The 18648-nt window shown below is 38.2% G+C and overlaps 3 protein-coding genes across 7 annotated transcripts in view; 2 read left to right on the top strand and 1 right to left on the bottom strand.

Annotated features, from left to right (window-relative positions):
• Positions 1-4932, top strand: part of CRYZL1 (crystallin zeta like 1) — a 33260-nt gene extending 28328 nt beyond the window's left edge. For 3 of the 5 annotated variants that reach the window (XM_028166906.2, XM_007183716.3, XM_057545264.1), the window contains 4 exons: positions 432-553; positions 1387-1492; positions 3863-3908; positions 4433-4932. In XM_028166906.2, the coding sequence (XP_028022707.2) occupies positions 432-553; positions 1387-1492; positions 3863-3908; positions 4433-4532 (374 nt within the window). In that variant the 3' untranslated portion in view covers positions 4533-4932. Of the gene's footprint in view, positions 1-431; positions 554-1386; positions 1493-3858; positions 3909-4432 lie in introns of those variants that run through there. The other 2 variants (XM_007183717.3, XR_009008122.1) reach the window with 2 other exon arrangements.
• Positions 4933-5534: 602 nt separating this feature from the next.
• Positions 5535-14990, top strand: DONSON (DNA replication fork stabilization factor DONSON). The gene is made up of 10 exons (XM_057545263.1): positions 5535-5984; positions 6735-6815; positions 7952-8155; positions 9125-9303; positions 10496-10674; positions 11307-11388; positions 11496-11600; positions 12201-12399; positions 13112-13324; positions 14090-14990. Exons 1-10 carry the CDS (start codon positions 5673-5675, stop codon positions 14225-14227), a joined length of 1692 nt encoding a protein of 563 aa, XP_057401246.1. The 5' UTR covers positions 5535-5672; the 3' UTR covers positions 14228-14990.
• A 68-nt stretch (positions 14991-15058) lies between these two features.
• Positions 15059-18648, bottom strand: part of SON (SON DNA and RNA binding protein) — a 31434-nt gene continuing 27844 nt past the window's right edge. Inside the window, 5 exon segments of the mRNA XM_028166875.2 lie at positions 15059-15966; positions 15969-16025; positions 16027-16155; positions 16734-16849; positions 16956-17027. Coding sequence (XP_028022676.2) covers positions 15781-15966; positions 15969-16025; positions 16027-16155; positions 16734-16849; positions 16956-17027 — 560 coding nt within the window. The 3' untranslated portion in view covers positions 15059-15780.

Here is an 18648-nt window from a genome sequence, read left to right as displayed (position 1 = left end):
CAGGGCTCAAACCCGTGTCCCCTGAATTGTCAGGTGGATTCTTAACCACTGCGCCATCAGGGAAGTCCCAGTATGACTGTCTTGAATCTGAGTTCCTTACTCTTAAAGAAGTCAACTTTTCCCAAAGTATTAAGCTATCAATGTTATAATTGAAATTATCAGACTTAGTTATGTGCTATGTTATCTTGCCTGATTTTCAAATTAAAATAGACTTATCTTTAGTTATATCACTTATAATTAAATCTAAAGTAAAGTGTATGACCAGTTTTCATGCAAAAAAATATATTTTAAGTGTCTGAGTACAAAATGCTTCCTTGTACCTATATTAAAAAGTAAAGAGAACTAGTTTGAAGAATAAATTTTTATCAGATTACTATAAAATACATTTTCTCTCTCTCTCCCTCTCTCTCTTCAAACAATTCCTTTGTAAGTGAGATTATATAATAAAGATGATGAACCAACTGTAAAATTACAACTACTACCACATAAACATGATATCATCACCCTTCTTGGTGTTGGAGGCCACTGGGTAACAACAGAAGAAAACCTGCAGGTATTATCAGAAACAATAAAGCATTACTGATACACCAAAAGGATGCAATTAACAAAGAATAATGCCTAAGTCTTTTAGCAAGGTGTGGCTAAATTTGTATAAATTCTGAATTATATCCTATTTTTAAAGAAATGTAGCTTTTTTTTTTTAACTTTAGCTGTTGGCCAAATGTTGAAATATAGTGCTTAGCAGAGGAGTTCATTTAACTTTTATTTAGTGGTTTTGAAGTAGTGACTTATGAATTTTTTAATAGTGTTTCAAATAAGATTTTTTTCCTTAGTAACAAACATTCTTGTTGACATATACTTAACAAAATATTTCTATATAAAATTATGACAATTTCCTAATTATTCAAATTATAATTTACTATATGTGCGTGTGTGTGTGTATATATATACACACATTGTCTTCCAAAGTTACATTTCTCAACAAAATTCAATTCAAGTATTTTTATCATGGTTGATATGCAAATACCATAATTCTCATGTACCAATCTTCACCAATTTTCCAACTTCCTCATGAAGATGACTGGTGAGTAGCAACGAGAAATATCTCTGTCTCACACACACACACCCTCCCACACATATACCTACTGCCGCTTCATCACCTCTAGATTGGCCTTGCATTTGACCTTGCTGTTTCATCATTTTGGACAATGCATTAGAAAAGAAAACGGTATAGTATACATATTATTATTAAAGTTTGTGTGTGCTGATTATTTGTGATTTGGGTATTATTTAATTTGTGTAAAAGCTTTTCTGGCTGAGGATACCAATCATTCTTCTGCTATTAAACTCACAGCAACTGATTATTCTTTGTGCATTCTATCCAAGTTGGATCCTCCAGATAGCCACTGCCTTTTCCTCAAGGGAGCGACGGTGGCTTTCCTTAATGATGAAGTTTGGAATTTGTCAAATGTACAACAGGGAAAGTATCTTTATATCCTTTTTTTCTACTGACTTGAGTTTCTGGCTTGAAATTTACCTTGTATTCTCGTCATTAAGTTCTTTAATAATGATAATAATAATGAATAATAATAGCAGCTAACTTACATTGAACATGCCAAACAATGTTCCCAGTGCTTTATAGGTATTAATTTATTTAAATATTAAAACAGCCCTGTGAAAGTTAAGTACTATTTCATCCCTATGTCACAGGTAAAGAAACTGAAGGATAGAAAGGTTAGTACATGCCTAGGGATGTAGCTAGCAAGTGGCAGGACAGGAATCACACCCAGGCAGTCTTGCTCGTTTCTGAATGAGAAACTATAGGATACATGGAAGAGTTTGCTTGGTTTTTAACCTGGCATTATGGAAATTACAGATCACCTTGACAGGCTGCATCTTTACTGCTACGGTGGTGCCATTATGTTAACATTTTGATAATGCCTGATAATCTTCGTTATCAAAATTAAGAGTTTGTGGGCTGTTTTTTTTGTTTTTTGGGTTTTTTTTTTTTGGCCGCGCGGCTTGTGGGATCTTGGTTCCCCGACCAGGGATTGAACCCGCCTCCCCTGCATTGGAAGGGCAGAGTCTTAACCACTGGACCACCAGGGAAGTCCCATGTGGGGTGTTTTTAAGGATATCAATACTAGGAAATCTTCATCAAATGAAGATGGGTTTGATTTTTTTAAATGGAAGTGATTCAGTAACAAATCTAGTGAATGAAATCGATCATTCCATTTTGGTAAAAGTAATGAAAAGTTTTCTTGAGAATATGAGAGCAGTTCCAAAAGAAAGGTCCAAACCTCTTTAGAGCGGGGTCAACTTAAGAATAAACGTTTTATTTCTAAGACGCCTGTTTTAAAGGCAGCTGTACTTGGTAAAAACTTTAATACATTGGATAAAAAATAAGTTCTCATTACTTAATAGAGTATAATTGTGCGTGAAGAAAGAGACTTGCACAACCGTATGTTTGTCTCACTGAATATCATTCTTTATTTTTATTAAATGTGCATTGTTACATATGCGTGACGTGTACAAGGGCCAGCCTCCTCTAAGAGCAATGGCAGACTTAATACAGAGCTTTCAAATAGCTGAATAATATTTAATTAGTATACTGCATATGTTGAGTTTTAAAGAGTACATTTCAAAACCAGAACGTCCCCTTAATGTAGTGAATGTATGTGTTTAATGCATTTCTGATTAAATATTTTCATATTAAATTTGGAAAATAAACTTAATTTTTAACTTTCTAAAAGAATTCTTTAAATTTCAACTTTAAATAATGACACATTCAATAACATTGTAATTATCAAGAATACCATGGGATGTTAATGACAGAGACCATGTATTAAAAGTAACATAAGTTAGTATGTTTTGAGTCTTTCATGTCAGAAGGTAGCCTGGCTGCTCTGCCTGTGTTACTTAATAACTTAAATCTCTCAACTGCTCCCCTTTCTCCCCACCATGAGATTTTAACCTATTTGACAAATCCATGGACCATACTGAAACGTGACATGTTCATATGAAATGTTAAATTTTCAAAAATCAGAAATATATGTTTTATATTTATATACTTACACATACTGTTAGCAATTTCATTAACAGAAGCAGAAAGAGAATTTGTAGTACGTGAAAAGTGAATCGGTATTCTTTAGGTCCTTTTAAAGTAGCTTATGTTCATATTTTCTAATTTACATTTTCTAAAGTCCTGAATCAGACTTCAGTCCTCACTTGTGCACACCCCGCTCAGTTGCATCACACATGAGCCAGCTGCTGCTTGTGATTTAACATAGCAATCTCCTTCCAATTGTGTGATTATATGCCATAAATAATTCTCCTGTACTAGCAGTTATATAGACTCTCAGTTCTAATATTGTAATTTCAAGTAAATGACTAGAGTTTTAAATTTTACCCTGCTTTTTAATTCTCTTAGTGGCATATATTACACACACAGATTATTAACTTTCCCGCATACGTATTTATCAGCTGGTTTAATAAATAAATGTGCACCCAAAGTAAGAGATATAAGTGCTAAAATTGTTTTTAACTAAAGATAACATAAGTGGCGCTAAAATGAAACCCTGACCCCATTCTGTTACCATCCATTTGGGATAACACTAGTCATTACTTAGGACAGGCATTAGGCTTCTTTCATCTCTTGTCCTTAGAAGTTTAGGCTCTATTATGTCACCACCTCTCTCAAATCAGTTCCCCCATTTTCCTGTTTTAGAGGTAAACATGACAGCTTACAGAATTTCTATTAAAAAAAAAAAATAGGTGACCTGCCGAGTATCTTCTGCTTATCAAATGGTTTTATTTACTCCTTTCTCCTTTACGTTGCCACCTTAACAGTCTTTCCAGCTACGTATCTTAAAAGATGTGATGGAGAAGCTATCAACTGGTGTTTTTAGGTATGCTAAATGACCAAATCATTGTTCTTGTTTATTTTTCTATTCTCCAGGAGATAAAATGGGCATTCCCATTTTTGTTTCAGCTTTCTCAGTACACCTCTTGCCTCCATATTTTATTATTTTGCTTAGATAAATAGCTGCTCCTTAGTATTTCTCAAAGTGTATACACACCAGTATGCATTCCCTAAGATAGAAGTGGTTCGTTAGTTTTCCTTACTCCATTCCATACTGTACCTCACCCTTTGCTTATCCTCATCACCCCTCCCAAAGCAACTTGAAATAACCTACAGGTTGACAAGAAGTACAGTTTTTTTTTTTCAGCTGGATCTGTTTATCAGAAAAGAGAGAATGGATAAAATAGGTATTTTTCCCCATTCAAAATTTAACCGGTTTTAACAGTGGAAATATTAATGGACAAATTTGATTTAGAGTAATAGAGTTGAACTATAGCAACTGTCAACTACCATGCTATGTACTCTACTCATCTTTAACTAGACATTTCTAATAGTTTCATTCTTCCTCAGACCTCAGTTGGATGAACCCATTCCACTATACGAGGCAAAAGTTACCATGGAAGTTGTTCAGAAAAATCAAGGAAGAAAGAAGCAAGTTGTTCAATTTTAATTTTGTTCTTTCTCAGACCTCAGTTGGATGAACCTTTTCCAGTATTGAAGCCAGAGTTTCCTTGCAAATTGCTCAGAAAAGTCAAGGAAGATAAAAGCAAGTTTTTATGTTTTTAAGCACGTTTTCCTGCTGAGACACGATGCTCAGAGTTATCTGAAGTATTTGAAAAGTCTGAAGTATTTGAAAAGTATTTGGAAACATTGTACAGACGGGTCAAGACAATTCTAAAATTTAACATCTAAAGGGAATATTCTGAAAGCCTTTAAAATTATTGTTCCTATATATTTGCCTCTTATAAAATTCTTTACATGAAGAAAACTGCTCTCAGCAGAAGCCACGCTACTCTGATAAAGCTGTTGGAGTCTTTTGCTATGTCAAAATAACATTATTTTGTATCAACTCCATTCTCAACACCTTCCTTCTTTAACATCCTTTGCTGTCGTAATTTAATACTTTGAATATATTTTCAAGTCTCAAAGGACCTAGCCCATTGAAAGCTAAATTTTTTTTCAAATATTCATTCACTCCAGGGTTTCCTCAGGATCGAACGGGAGCATCACGGTAACTCGTCCGTGACCGCTGCAGTGTTTGCGTGGAAGGCTGCAGTGGCGATGCTTGGGAAGCGGGGCGGGAGACTGCGCTTGCGTAGCCGGCGTGCTGATTTCCTGTCGGGGCTCTCTGTTTCGGGGGGAGGGGGAGGAGGCCCAGGCCCCTCTCTCCAGCTCTGGACGTCGCCGCTGCGCTCTGGAAGCTTATCGAAGGGGCAGCTCAAGTGTGACGTTTCGTTTTCATCCTGGCGCCGTGCCTGGGGCTCATCACACCCTGCTGCGGATTTGAACAGCGCTCATCTATCCCGATGCGCAGGACCGCGTGCTTCCCAGCCACCTAGCACCCGGCGTCCCGACTACAGCCCAGGACCCAACCAGAGCGCCAAGGCGGCGTCCGGCGAGGCGCGAGGCCCTCACGCGCCCTCGGTCTCGGAGGAACACAGCCGGGGGCGGGGCCTCGCGGGCCCCGTACGGCACACGCACCGCGAGACGCCGTGGGGGCGGGGCCACGTCGGGGGCGGGGCCGCGGCCGCGGCGCGCGGGAAGCGCTTGCGGGGGCTGCGGGCCGAGTTCTCGGCCTCCGCGGCTCGTGATGGCTCTGTCGGTGCCCGGCTACTCGCCCAGTTTCAAAAGGCCGCCAGAGACATTGCGGCTCCGACGGAAAAGGGGCCGGAGCCTTGGGGCCGCCTCCCCGACCGAGGAGCGGCCCGAGCCGGCGACCCGCCGCGCCGCCCTGACGGCCGGGCTGCCCCTCCGCCCTTTCCCGGCAGCGGGCAGAGGCGGCGGCGGCGGCGGCCCGACCGTGTCCCGAAGGAACCCCTTCGCCCGCCTGGACAACCGGCCGCGGGCCGCCGCCGAGCCTCCCAACGGGCCGTCCCGCGGCCAGCAGGAGGCGCCGGGCCCGGTGAGTGTCTTCGTGCCTGGGAGCCGAGGGGTTCTCGTAGTTCGTGGGTCGATTCGTCTGTGAAGTAGGGATGGCGGGTTCTCGCGTTCCAGGAGCGAAATGGGCGCGAAGTTGAAGCCGCCCGCGGCCTCAGGGGGCCTTGAGCCTTGGGGGTGGCTGCCCTGCGAGGTCGGGGCGGCGTGAAGTGTCTTCCGCGAGCTGCCGCGGGACTTGCGGGGCCGGCCCGTCCTGAGGAGTGGACCCCGCGGCCCCGCCCGGCGCGCGGCGGGGGAGTTCGGGCTGCAGCCGTCTGGTGGGGGGTTGGAGATCAGTGGGAAGAGAGCGCCGAGTAATCCTGGCACTACTCCCGGAAGGCCACCGTTTGATGGGAAGGTTACAGGACCCTCTTTACTGCGTGATTCAGTGCCTGCCTTCTCACGCGCTCAAAATTATTCTGGGGTTGGGGGAATGTTGAGGATTGATGGGGTCAGAATTTACTAATATTTTTCTTACCCCGCAACCTTTTGGATCTTTTGAACTGAGATTATTGGTTACTGAGTTCTTAGTTGCGCAAATCATCTGCCCTTTTCCCGGTCCATTTTGATAGTAAAGTTCAGGCACAAAACTGAAGTGAAATACTCTGTTATACTGATTTGCGCTCACGTGAATTTCTGCACTTGCTGAGAAACTTGTATGCCAGGTGAAGGTCTACATGTTTAAAGCGAACTCCAGCATCATTTATAATTTAAAAGGACCATTTTGTAACCTCAGTTTTTAGATTCTAATCAAGAAAATGATTTGCTATGGGAAGAGAAGATTCCTGAAAGAACGGCCATTACTGAATTACCCCAGGTAACACTTTTTAAATGTCATTAGAGTGTATATTCTTATAACATAAGTGTATACTTCTCAGAAGTGTTTTACTTGGAAAATAGTTTCACAGAGAGCCCTGAGTGATCATCTCTACCAGGGTTGAAAAGGTGGCAGGCATCAGCCTTGGTAAAGGACTTTGTATGTTGTGGTAATGTTTATAATGGCACCGATGCTAAAGTAGGCGTAGATGTGGGTTTTATTTCTGCCCCCAACAGTTTTCACGCTCTTCTGTAGGTAGTGACAACTCCAGCTCATCACTCAGAGCCGACGCCTCCAGGCTCAGCTGCTTTTTGAACTTAATCCTTCACTGCAAATCCCCAAATCAGTTCCACAGGCTGTGGTATATCACTGAACCTCCCTGCCACCACCACCACACACAGAAACGCTCCTTGATTCCATTCCTCAGCTGCTGCTTTCGTGATAGTTTAACAAATGCATAGATTGTCCTAATGGGAGCAGGCTAGAAGAGTTCCCAAGACCCAGTCTCCCTTCCTTGCAAATAAATGGCCTTCGGGTCTCTTGGAAATAGTTCCCCCTTCCTTGTTATTTTTTAATAATGTCATCTAGAAGAATCATTGTAACGTGGAGAATACTGATTTGACAGCAAAACGGTTTGGGAGGAATTTTTGAGGTCGGCAAATGCTTCTTAAATATGGCCTCTAAGAACCCAACCTAAGTTACCTGCAAGAGCAACTTAGACCTGGTTCCAGAGTTTTAGAGGCTTAAAAAAAAGTGCTTTTTAAAAAATACTTGGAAGATTTCTGCTTTGATAGCAGTATCAGTAGTAGATGTTTTAAAATCATGATCGTGAAAATAGTACGTCTCTTGTAACTAAACTATATAGAACTATAATAAACTAAAAAGTGAAACCTTTCCTTCCACCAGCCTCAACAACAAATTCCCACTTTCCAGAGATAACATCACTGTTAACGGTTTAGTGTGGCTCTTTCCAGACTCTTTCACAGTGTGTAGTATATTTTCAGTGTTATTTATTGTACCATTCATAACATTTTGAAATTTCAGTGGTCATGAGTATGTTAGTTGATGAATTCTACAGATTGAAGGGTTTTTTCCTTGGTACTCTACTAATTTTTGTGTTCTTTGTTTTCTGAAAGACTCCTCATGTATCATTCTCCGAATCTGATATTCCATCCTCAGAGAGTACTGAGTTACCTGTGGACTGGAGTATTAAAACTCGACTCCTTTTCGCCTCTTCTCAACCCTTTACCTGGGCAGATCATTTGAAAGCACAGGAAGAGGCTCAAGGTGTCATCCAGCATTGTAGGGCAACAGAAGTTACTTTGCCTCAAAGTATACAGGTAATTCTGTAAGAAAATAGCTATGCTTAAAAGTAACAAATTAAGTGTAAAATGTACTCTGCAAAATATCAGAGACATTGCCTTTCATTAAGTTTTTCTTTTGACATTTAAAGACACAGAGACTTGGGAAATTTTTTATTTCCCAAATGCTGCTTTCATACTGTTTTTTAAATCAGATATAGTAACTGCCTGTTAAATTTATAGACCTGTCCTGAGAATTAGTCACTGCTGCAGGCAGGAAGTGTTTGAACTACGCTATCCTTTTCTAAGGCCTTTTGAGAAAGAAAATATCAGGAAATGAAAAGCAATTGAGGAGTAGGATTGCAAAGACAGATTGGTTATTTTACTGGTTTTCTCACATAATGTATACTGTATTTTTTAAATGCACTAATTCTTACCACCTGGGTGATGGTCTGTTGTAAATTTAGGAGAGTTGATGAGTGCTAGAAAGGTTTTAGAGAAATGTAATTGCATTACTTTCAAGCAGCTCATCAACTCAAACCAGGTTAAAAGAGATTACCTGAAAGAGGCCTTGGTACATCTTTTCTGATAAATAGATGCAGATGATTTGTGATTGGGATGATCAGTTTTTATTGGCTACTTTTGAAACAGTGCTATGAGGGGAGGGGGTTGAATATAGTGTTACACACACACACACACCACCCCCCTGCCCTGGTGATAAAGAGTGATAGTCACTGTTCTCAAGGATGGTAGACCCAGACGAATGTTCCCATCTACATCTAAGCGTCCCTGCTGGTATGTGGTTTAACAGACTGTAATGGCTGGCAAGGAAGGTTTTCCCAAACAATAATAAACTACATTTTAGCCCCTGTTAACAGTTATTAACACTTTCTTACAGGAAGCAGTAAAGATCCTGAGAATGAGTGTTTGGTATATTCAGTGTCTTTTTAATTAAATTCTGTATTTCTACTGGGGCAAGAACTGTCCAATATCATCTTTGTATTTTAGGATCCCAAACTCTCCACTGAGCTCCGTTGTGCCTTCCAGCAGAGCCTTATCTATTGGCTCCACCCTGCCTTGTCTTGGCTACCATTGTTCCCTCGTATTGGAGCTGACAGAAAAATGGCTGGAAAGACAAACCCTTGGTCAAATGATGAAACCCTGCAACACATTTTAATGAGTGACTGGTAAGATTAGTAAAAATTTGTGCAACCCATTTTAGCCATATTTTCTCCTTATTTTATTTATGATGTGGAGATGAGCAGTAGTAGATGGATTTCTATGTCCTTCTGAATTATTTTATTTAAACTGTAATAACTAACATTTAAATTGTTTACTTTTGGGGAATTCCCTGGCAGTCCAGTGGTTAGGACTCGGCGCTTTCACTGCTGCGGCCCAGGTTCAATCCTGGTCGGGGAACGAAGATCCCACATGCTGCGTGGTGCAGCCAAAAAGAAAAAATTTTTTAATTGTTTACTTTTTTAGCTCTTATTCACTCTTTTTTAAAAATTTTTATTTATTTATTTTTTTGGCCACACTGCACGACTTGTGGGATCTTAGTTCCCTGACCAAAGGGATCGAACCCGTGCTCCCTGCAGTGGAAGCGCGGAGTACTAACCACCAGACGGGGAGGGAATTCCCAGCTCTTATTCACTCTTTACGTAGTTGTGGAATATATACATAAGTGTTTGATAAATATATAGAGACCTAATTCTTTAACGTTATTATACTTTTTGCCAATGGCTGCTTCCCTTCTCATCAGTAGAAGCTGCTTATTAAAAGTCAGCAACCAGGGATTCCCTGGTAGCACAGTGGTTAAGAATCCGCCTGCCAATGCAGGGGACACGGGTTCGAGCCCTGGTCTGGGACGATCCCACATGCCGCAGAGCAACTAAGCCGGTGGTCCGCAACTACTGAAGCCTGCGCGCCTAGAGCCCCCGTGGTCCGCAACAAGAGAAGCCACCGCAATGAGAAGCCCGCACGCCGCAACAAAGAGTAGTCCCCGCTTGCTGCAACCAGAGAAAAGCCCGTGCGCAGCAACGAAGACCCAACGCAGCCAAAAATAAATAAATAAAATAAAGTAAATTTATTAAAAAAAAAGTGAGCAACCAGTTATCACTTAAGTTTTGTTTAAAGAAAAAATGGCTAGTGTTTAAATGGTAAACACTATTCGTTAAAGTATTTAGAAGTCATCAGTGAGTCCTGTGACCAATTTCAGTCCTTTAAAAAGCCAAGTTCTATGTCATGGCAAAAATTCAGACCATTATCTGTAATATTTGTGTTTTAAATCAGTTGAGTATCAAATTAAATTATACAAAAAAAATTTTAGATGTTGAGTTAGTTTTAATAATGCCTAAAGAAAAATGTTTTTCTTCATAGGTCTGTGAGCTTTACTTCTCTGTATAATCTGCTGAAGACAAAACTTTGCCCCTATTTCTACGTTTGTACCTATCAGTTTACTGTCCTGTTCCGTGCAGCGGGATTAGCAGGAGATGATGTAGTCACGGCTCTCATCTCTCCTACAACTAGAGGTATAAGAGAAGCTATGAAAAACGAAGGTAAAACTATAGGTTTAAAGTGAGAATACCACACTATATAGTAAACACTCCTTAAAAGCTAAAATTTGAACTGTCTTTTAGCAGTTGAATTGTCTTCTACGGGTTTTATCTAATTGTTTTAAGAATTATTTTATTTCTTTTTTGATTTTTTTCCAGCGTTTAATTAAGCTGTCCATTGTACATAGCTTTAAGTTGTGTTCCCTTCTCTGATCTCTAAACATATATCAAGCTGGAAAGTCCCAATCTGAATATACTCCTATAGAAATTCTTTTATAATACAAATTATCTACCCCCTTTTAATAACATGATCTTTAAAGAGGGTCAACTCATTAGTGGATCATGAAATCTATTTAGTGGACTCATTCAGCACCTTATAAAAAAATGAAATAGAGTAGTATATACTTGATGAAAGAGTGCCACATGTAGTGAGACTATGTATTGTCCTGAACCATTTGTTTCAAGGAGATATGTGTGTTGTGAGCTGCCATCAAGAAAGCATGAAAAGTACTGCTTTAATACATCAGGAGTAAAAACTCATTTTCATATATACTCTCTACAAGTCGGGCACGCCTGTTTAATTCCTTCAGATTATATTAAAGAAAACATAGTTACATTTTTCTTTTCTCACGTAGGTATTGAATTTTCTTTGCCTTTAATAAAAGAAAGTGGCCATGAGAAGAGGAAAGCGTCTGGAACAAGCTTGGGACATGGGGAGTATGTGATTAAAATAACCTTTTACATCATCTGGTGAATTATGGATTCAGTGTAGAGGAAACAGCTTTAGGAAGTGGGAACCCTGACTAACTATAGCAATTTCCTAGGGAGCAAGCAGTCAGCGATGAGGATGAAGAAGAAAGTTTTTCCTGGCTGGAAGAGATGGGTGTGCAAGATAAAATTAAAAAACCAGATGTACTTTCTATCAAGCTGTATCCTTTCAGTTGCTGTTAACTAGAATTTATTTTCATTGAATTAAGTTAGTGAGCAATGTAATTATTTTTTTTTTTTTGGCCGTGCCACACAGCATGCGGTATCTTAGTTCCCCGACCAGTTGCCCCCTGCAGTGGAAGCACAGATTCCTAACCACTGGACTGCCGGGGAATTCCCTTGAGCAATGTAATATTGACTGACAGTTTTATTTAACTATAATCTTAAACTATCTTTAAGATATTAAAACTGATATTCCATCATGGCATTAAAAAACCCCTAAGTACCAAAAAGCCATGAACAATTATTAAACTTTTTTAAGTGAAAATATTCTATTTTTGTTAAGTTTGTGGGGGGACTGGAACATATTTTTGACTAGAGAAGAAATCAGTTGTTAGGTATCAATTTCTGGCTAATTCAGATGGTCAAAAAGAAATCATTTTGATCATTCAGATGCCTTATAATTGCAGTGAAGAGGATTAGCAAGAGCATTTCCAGTTTGGAGTGGGGGAAGAGGGTTCCAGGTGATTCAGGATTAAGATAACTGCTGTTCCTTTTGGTATGGGATTTGCATTTGCAGTTTCCTTGATTGTCACGTTCAGGCGTAAAGAGATACATGAAGTACAAATGGATCACAGACCCGAGTCTGTTGTGTTGGTGAAGGGGACAAATACCTTTACATTGCTAAATTTTTTGATCAACTGTAAGAGTTTAATTGCTACCTCAGGTCCCCAGGCAGGACTTCCACCAACCCTCTTATCACCTATAGCTTTCCGAGGTGCCACAATGCAAATGCTTAAGGTAATAAAAAGAAAAAAAAATTCTACACTAATCCTCATAACCTAGCTTTCAAAGACATACTTTTCCTTTTTTGATAGGATAAATTCTTGGTATTTTTACATGGTGCATATTTTTTTTCTTTCCTCCCAGTAAAAAAATTCCTTGATATAAAGTTATTATCAAAGGAATTATATGAAAAGTTATATTTGAATTATTGCCATAAGGAAAAGTTGCTTTCTTAAAGTTTGTCTTTCATAACCAGTGAAAGAACAGAGCCAAGAATGTTCTGTTAAATTACAGGTGGTCTCAAACACTGGATCATGGATAAGTGAAAAGAATAAGTATATATCCATATTGTTGAAGAATTACACATGTAATTTTCATGTGTTACATATGCTGAATGTAATAGCAACAGAATCTAATTTTTATTTTCCTAATATTATGCATTGAAAGTACATTAATAAATCAGAAAGGATACCATATTAAAAAGTTACATTCTCTAGAACTAATACTTAAATTGACAGCCTCATAATTTGGAGGAGAGGATGCTGGAAACAGAATTACTGAACATTTTTTACTCATGTAACATTCTTTTGATGTCTTATGAACTACTTTTATTCCTTAACTGTTAAAGAGGGGAATACCCAAATGAGAAGTTATTGATCACATTTTTAGCTAGGGACAAAAGCTTGAGAGATGGTGACCATAATTTTCTTTGAATTTTTTTTTGAAGGCGCGAAGTGTAAACGTGAAGACACAAGCTCCTTCTGGATACAGAGATCAGTTTAGTTTGGAGATTACAGGTCCTATCATGCCTCATTCTCTACATTCCCTGACTATGCTACTCAGATCTTCACAGAGTGGGTCATTTTCTGCAGGACTGTATACACACGAGCCAACTGCTGTATTTAATATCTGCCCACCAAAGGATAAAGTACTGGATAAGGTAAGTAGACAGCTGGTAAACAGATTTAGTTGCGGTTTTCTCAAACTAGATGGATGGAGGAAGTCATTTATGATGAGCCAAACTGGTGTTTCAAGTTATTAAACTGTACTGCTTCATATTATCAAGTACAATTACTAAGAGGGAAGGGACAATGACTATAAAGTTTGTGTGTGTGTGAGGTAAATTTTATGAATTCATGCTGTTGTATTCAACACTGACTAAAGAACTTGCCAAACAAAAGGCAAGTTGTTCTCATTGTCCTCTCAGATCCAGAACCTAATAGTGCCTGCTTACTTACTCTGGGGGCGGGGGTAAATAAATAATTATGGGTGTTTATTTAGCCGCATAGGCCTCTTTTTTTTCTATAGAACTTTTTCTTAGATTCGGAGAGGGATGAGCTGCTTGTTTCATGTGATCCAGCAGTTTCTAGATGTGTCCACACTTGCTTTAAAACTGAAGTAGTTGCTTTACAACATATCTGCCTTTAATTTTGGACATACAGCTTTTTACTTAGAGGTAATGAGACCTTTAAAACTATTTTTATCCGTTTGCCAGACTTATAAAAATAACCAAAATTATTATTTTTGGATGCTGTCATTATGCAAAAATTCTTAGGATGAGCTTCTATTGATAATGATAACGATGAATTTGCCCTTACTGAATAAGGCATCTATTTGTCAAAGAGCCCATGGTAATTTTAAAAACTCATCAGTGTTCAAGGACTCTGACAATGCTTTTTACTGACTTGCATACAAATTTCCACAGGAGGCTGTTCATGAGGAGCTTGCCAACTGTGGATTGCACCCTAAAACTCTGGACCACCTTAGTCGAACACCGATACTGGGGAAATCATCTTTACGGCATGTGGAAATGAGTGACTACATTTATAATTGGAGATCCTGAACACCAAAGTAAGCCTAAAAGGAATCTTTGAGGAAAAAAGCCTTCTAGCAAGGAAATTCAAGATTCTTTTATCTTTGGCTTTAAAGTTCACTTTGGAAATTTAAAGGAATATAGCTTTAAAAATACTCAAATGTTTACAAACATTAACCTTTTACAATACTTTTATTACATGCACTAAGCAGTAAATAGGATTAAGGTTTCAAAATCAACATTTGTTTTTACTCTTTTGATTAGATATTCCGATATGAAGATAAACTTTTTAAAAACTTCAAAAACAAAAAAAAAAACAAAAAACAAAAAACTTCAAAAACCTTGAATGAAAATTCTAGATCCATTAACCTAATTATAAATTGGGTAGAAAACTGAGTGTTTCCTTGCAAATGGAAATTGAGGCTTAGTATCAATTATCTCATGCCATTGTGACTAACAGCATCAGGACAAAACTATCTTTAACAATTTCCGTAGGATTGTTATTAGCAAGTTCTAGTTTTATAAAGGTAGAAAACAAATGTAGACAGTATCTACTGAGCTGATTGTTGACGCTTCCACCTTAGTTGTTTTCCTGTTTACAATTCCTCTATTCAAAATACATATTACTTGTTTTAATGCATGTTAACTCAGATAAGGGTATTTTGTATTCCATATAGAATAGGGTTAAGAGTTGTAAAGTATGCTCAGCTGTCATGACATAGTATTTAATATGTTCTTGTAGGTATTTGTGTATGTGCGTGTATATATATAATTCAAATTTTCTTAAATAAAAGTGCTTAGAAATCCAAAGCATTGGGTAAAGAAGTAACAGTAGTGAAGAAGTATGTGTTCACTTTGTAATCCAGAAAATAAAACACCACATTTATTCCAGAGAAGTTTATATTTGGGCCTTAAGCTTTTGAAAATAAAGTTTAGAGACATAGCATATGAATACCACTGTAATACACATGAAATATTCTATCAGACCCTAAAAATTAACATAAACTTAAACTTTCTCATAGTCAACAAAATAGTGGCTGGGTGCCGATTTTATTAGATAAGTTGGTTACAGCATTTTAATTATCATTTTACGTCTATCTAGGTGTAGCTGAAATTCAAAATGCACATCAAAGTAAAACTATATCACAACTCAATGCCATACTAAATGTACTTGGCCTCTGCAGTAAAATTCTAGTCAGACTTCTTTTTAACTCCCTTCTCATTCATGGCCCAAGTGGCTTTTGACAGAAACACAGGACTTAGTGCTGATCATCACACAACATACCACTTTCTTTTTTTTATAACCTCTACAAAATTTAAAGGGGATACGGTGGCGTTAGCCCTGTGGAACAGATCTTGCTTGATTACCTCAATAACACTGGCCCAGTATCTGTCCAGCAGAACCCATTGTGAACTAGTACAAGGTGCACAGCCCTTCACTGATTACAGGCAAGTGTTACAGCAGCCTAGCCATAAGTAAGGGGAGTTGACATCATAGTACAAAATACAGTATAAAAGCGTTATTTAACATTCCACACTGAAGATTACGGATGCCTTCAAACAATCGTTTGGATGTTAGCCACTTAAACAAATACATCACTAAGGTAAACAATATAAACATACCAAAACCCTGTATGGTTAAATACAATTTCCATGGTACAAAAATCAAAGCCTGGAGATGTTTGTACAGATTGCTTTTTACACAATGTCTTAAATTGCCAAATATTTACAACATTAAAGAGGAAATACATTTTGATGCAGAGTAAAATTATCTGAAATGATTAATATAAAACCTCAATCTATCTACGTGAGGCACTCCTGAAGCAAGTGGCATTAGCCATGAGGTCCTTTGGTACAAGGCCCATTGCTTGAAGAACCACAGTAGCTGCTGTGGCTTTAGCATGCTTCTTATTAGGGCTGGCAAAGCTGGGCTGGTAAGCGCTTCCATTTATCAATACCTATTCAAGAAAAACATACAATTGGGCTGGTAAGGGCTTCCATTTCTCAATACCTATTCAAGAAAAACATACAATAAGAACAGCATCAAACTTTAATATCTATTAGCTTTGTAATTTTTTCACTAAAAGCTAGAAAGATAATTTACAAAAATATAAAACCCATACCATGTAAGTCAAATAAATCTCAACCCGAAAAGAAGCAAATCATTTGGGAAAAGGGACTGCAAATTAAGAGCAGGTCTCCAAATTGAAGCGTGGGGTGGGGGTGGGGGCGTGGGGGGGGGAGCGCGGGGTGGGGGGCGCGGCAGGAGGGAAGCCTGATAAAAACAATTAGTTCCCCACATTCCACTAGAAAAGGTCAACAAATTGTTCACCAGATTTTGCCCACAACTTTCCCGCCAACATTTAGAAAATAATAGGATATTAACAGGTCATATTAAAGCATATACACATATACACACTCCCAACCCACAAACAATACATTAATCCTGTGATCATATAATGCTTATCCCTCACCCTCTAACATCAAGTCATCAAATTAACAAATGTATACAATTAATGCAGAAATTCATATTTACCCTAAAGAGAAAATGTTTGCGATGATCAGGGCCACTATCATGGACCAAGAGAAATTCAGGTGGTTGCCACCTTCTCTTATTACAGATTTCCATCAAGGCAGACACAGGATGTTTGCCTGCAGAGAAAAAAATAACCAGTTATAATTATCTCCACATCTGAGGCAAAAAATTTGAATTCAAGGGGAGGGTGGAACAAGAAGAAATTCAAAACTGTACTCTCACCTGACAGATCTTTCATTGCAGCAGAGAAGTTTCCAGACCTCTTTTGTGCTCTTTCTCCTACTGCAACAAGACCTTAAAAAAAACCAATGATCACTAAATAAATTTCAAAGCATTTAAAATTACAATATGGCGAAACAACTACTCCCTCTATAGGAAACTGAACCTCAATCCAGGCACTCAAATAGAAGTCAACACCCACCCACTACCCTTGATCTTGACTCCTATTTTGTTGTTTCAATACATAAATCTATACACTGTCTTCATTTATCTTAGTATTGGAAATTGTACAAAATTAAAATTTTCAGAAAAGTTAATATTAATACTCTTTGCAAATGATTTCTAAAGGTTTCTCATCCCTTGAAAAATGATGCTCAGTTTAATAAGTATGTTCCCCAGAAGTCGAGGATTTTAGGCCAAAACAAAGTGAAAAAGTGAGAAAGGCTCTCTCGTGGATAAATGGGTCCGTTTCTTTTTCCAGCAAACAAGCCCTTTCTGACTTCAAACGTGAGATGTACTCAAAAGACCAACAGCCTCAGCCTCACTTTCTAAAAGGGCTTTAGCTATATTACTAACTAATCAATGCTTTCCATTTATCCCAGGGGAATTTTTCAACCAGTTCTTTGCCAATTCTGCCACTGTGCTTTCCCAAACCCAGGCCACACTGCACAATTCCAAAGGGACTATTCCCTGGAATTAGGCAATGCACCCACAGATGTTGTCTTCGCATAAACCACCTTTTATGACACACACAATCTATTCAACTTGTATAAGCAGTATGTCAATGTGACAAGAAGTACAATGTCTTTTTCTAATTTAAAGTTTGCATTAATGCTGCATTATTGGATGATTGTGTTATTTCTAGCCTATTTCCGAGTATCACTATTACAATAAATTCCAATTTGGAATTAAATGGCAACATATTATTCTCGGTAGATGACAATGTAGAAATTCTGATGCAAAACATTTTTTAAAATACATAATTTGGTCAGAGCTACTTGGTTTCCAAATTCATTAGGACAATAATTTAACTGCATTAACTTAAACTTAACTTTCTGATTACAAAAATAAGGAAAATAAATTAGTTTTAAATTTTCCAGTGTTTAAAAATCAGGTTTAAACAAGCTATTGAAATCACATTTAGCTGGCAGCCCCATGTGATTCTACAATGGACATTATTCCAAGGGAAGAAATGCAATGAAAAGAGGTAACACTGCTGTCAGCAGTTGTTCTACTCTCCAGCCCCAACCCAACAGAACTCAATTACTGAGCTTGAAAAAAGTGATATGCAAAAGGGGTTTAGAAAGTGAAGACTAAACAGAACTCTCTAATAGGAAATGAGGAGAATATGTGGGATAAATATCGTTGAAAGAAAAAATAAATCCTAGAAACAAAAACAAGCACATGTTCCCTGTCAACAGAAAACAAAATGGAAATTCTATCTAAATATGAAATCTAATTAAAAACGTAATCATATACTGCACATAACAAAGGTTGTTTGTTGCCTTTTACGCTCAAATTAGTGTCTCCATCTATATATAAAGCTTCTGAAAATGGGTTAAACATTTTTTTTCCTAACAAAAAGCTATATATACTGTAAGAAGTGCCTCCAGTTCAGGATCACTGACATCAGAAGAATTTATGATAGTAATGAAATCCTAAATGTTAAAGAAGGTATAATAAACTTTCTAAAAAA

Source organism: Balaenoptera acutorostrata, chromosome 4 (genome assembly GCF_949987535.1).
Source record: "Balaenoptera acutorostrata chromosome 4, mBalAcu1.1, whole genome shotgun sequence".
In the NCBI taxonomy this organism is placed as follows: domain Eukaryota; kingdom Metazoa; phylum Chordata; class Mammalia; order Artiodactyla; family Balaenopteridae; genus Balaenoptera; species Balaenoptera acutorostrata.
Note: the sequence above shows the minus strand (reverse complement) of the source record. Positions and strands in the feature narration are given on the sequence as shown.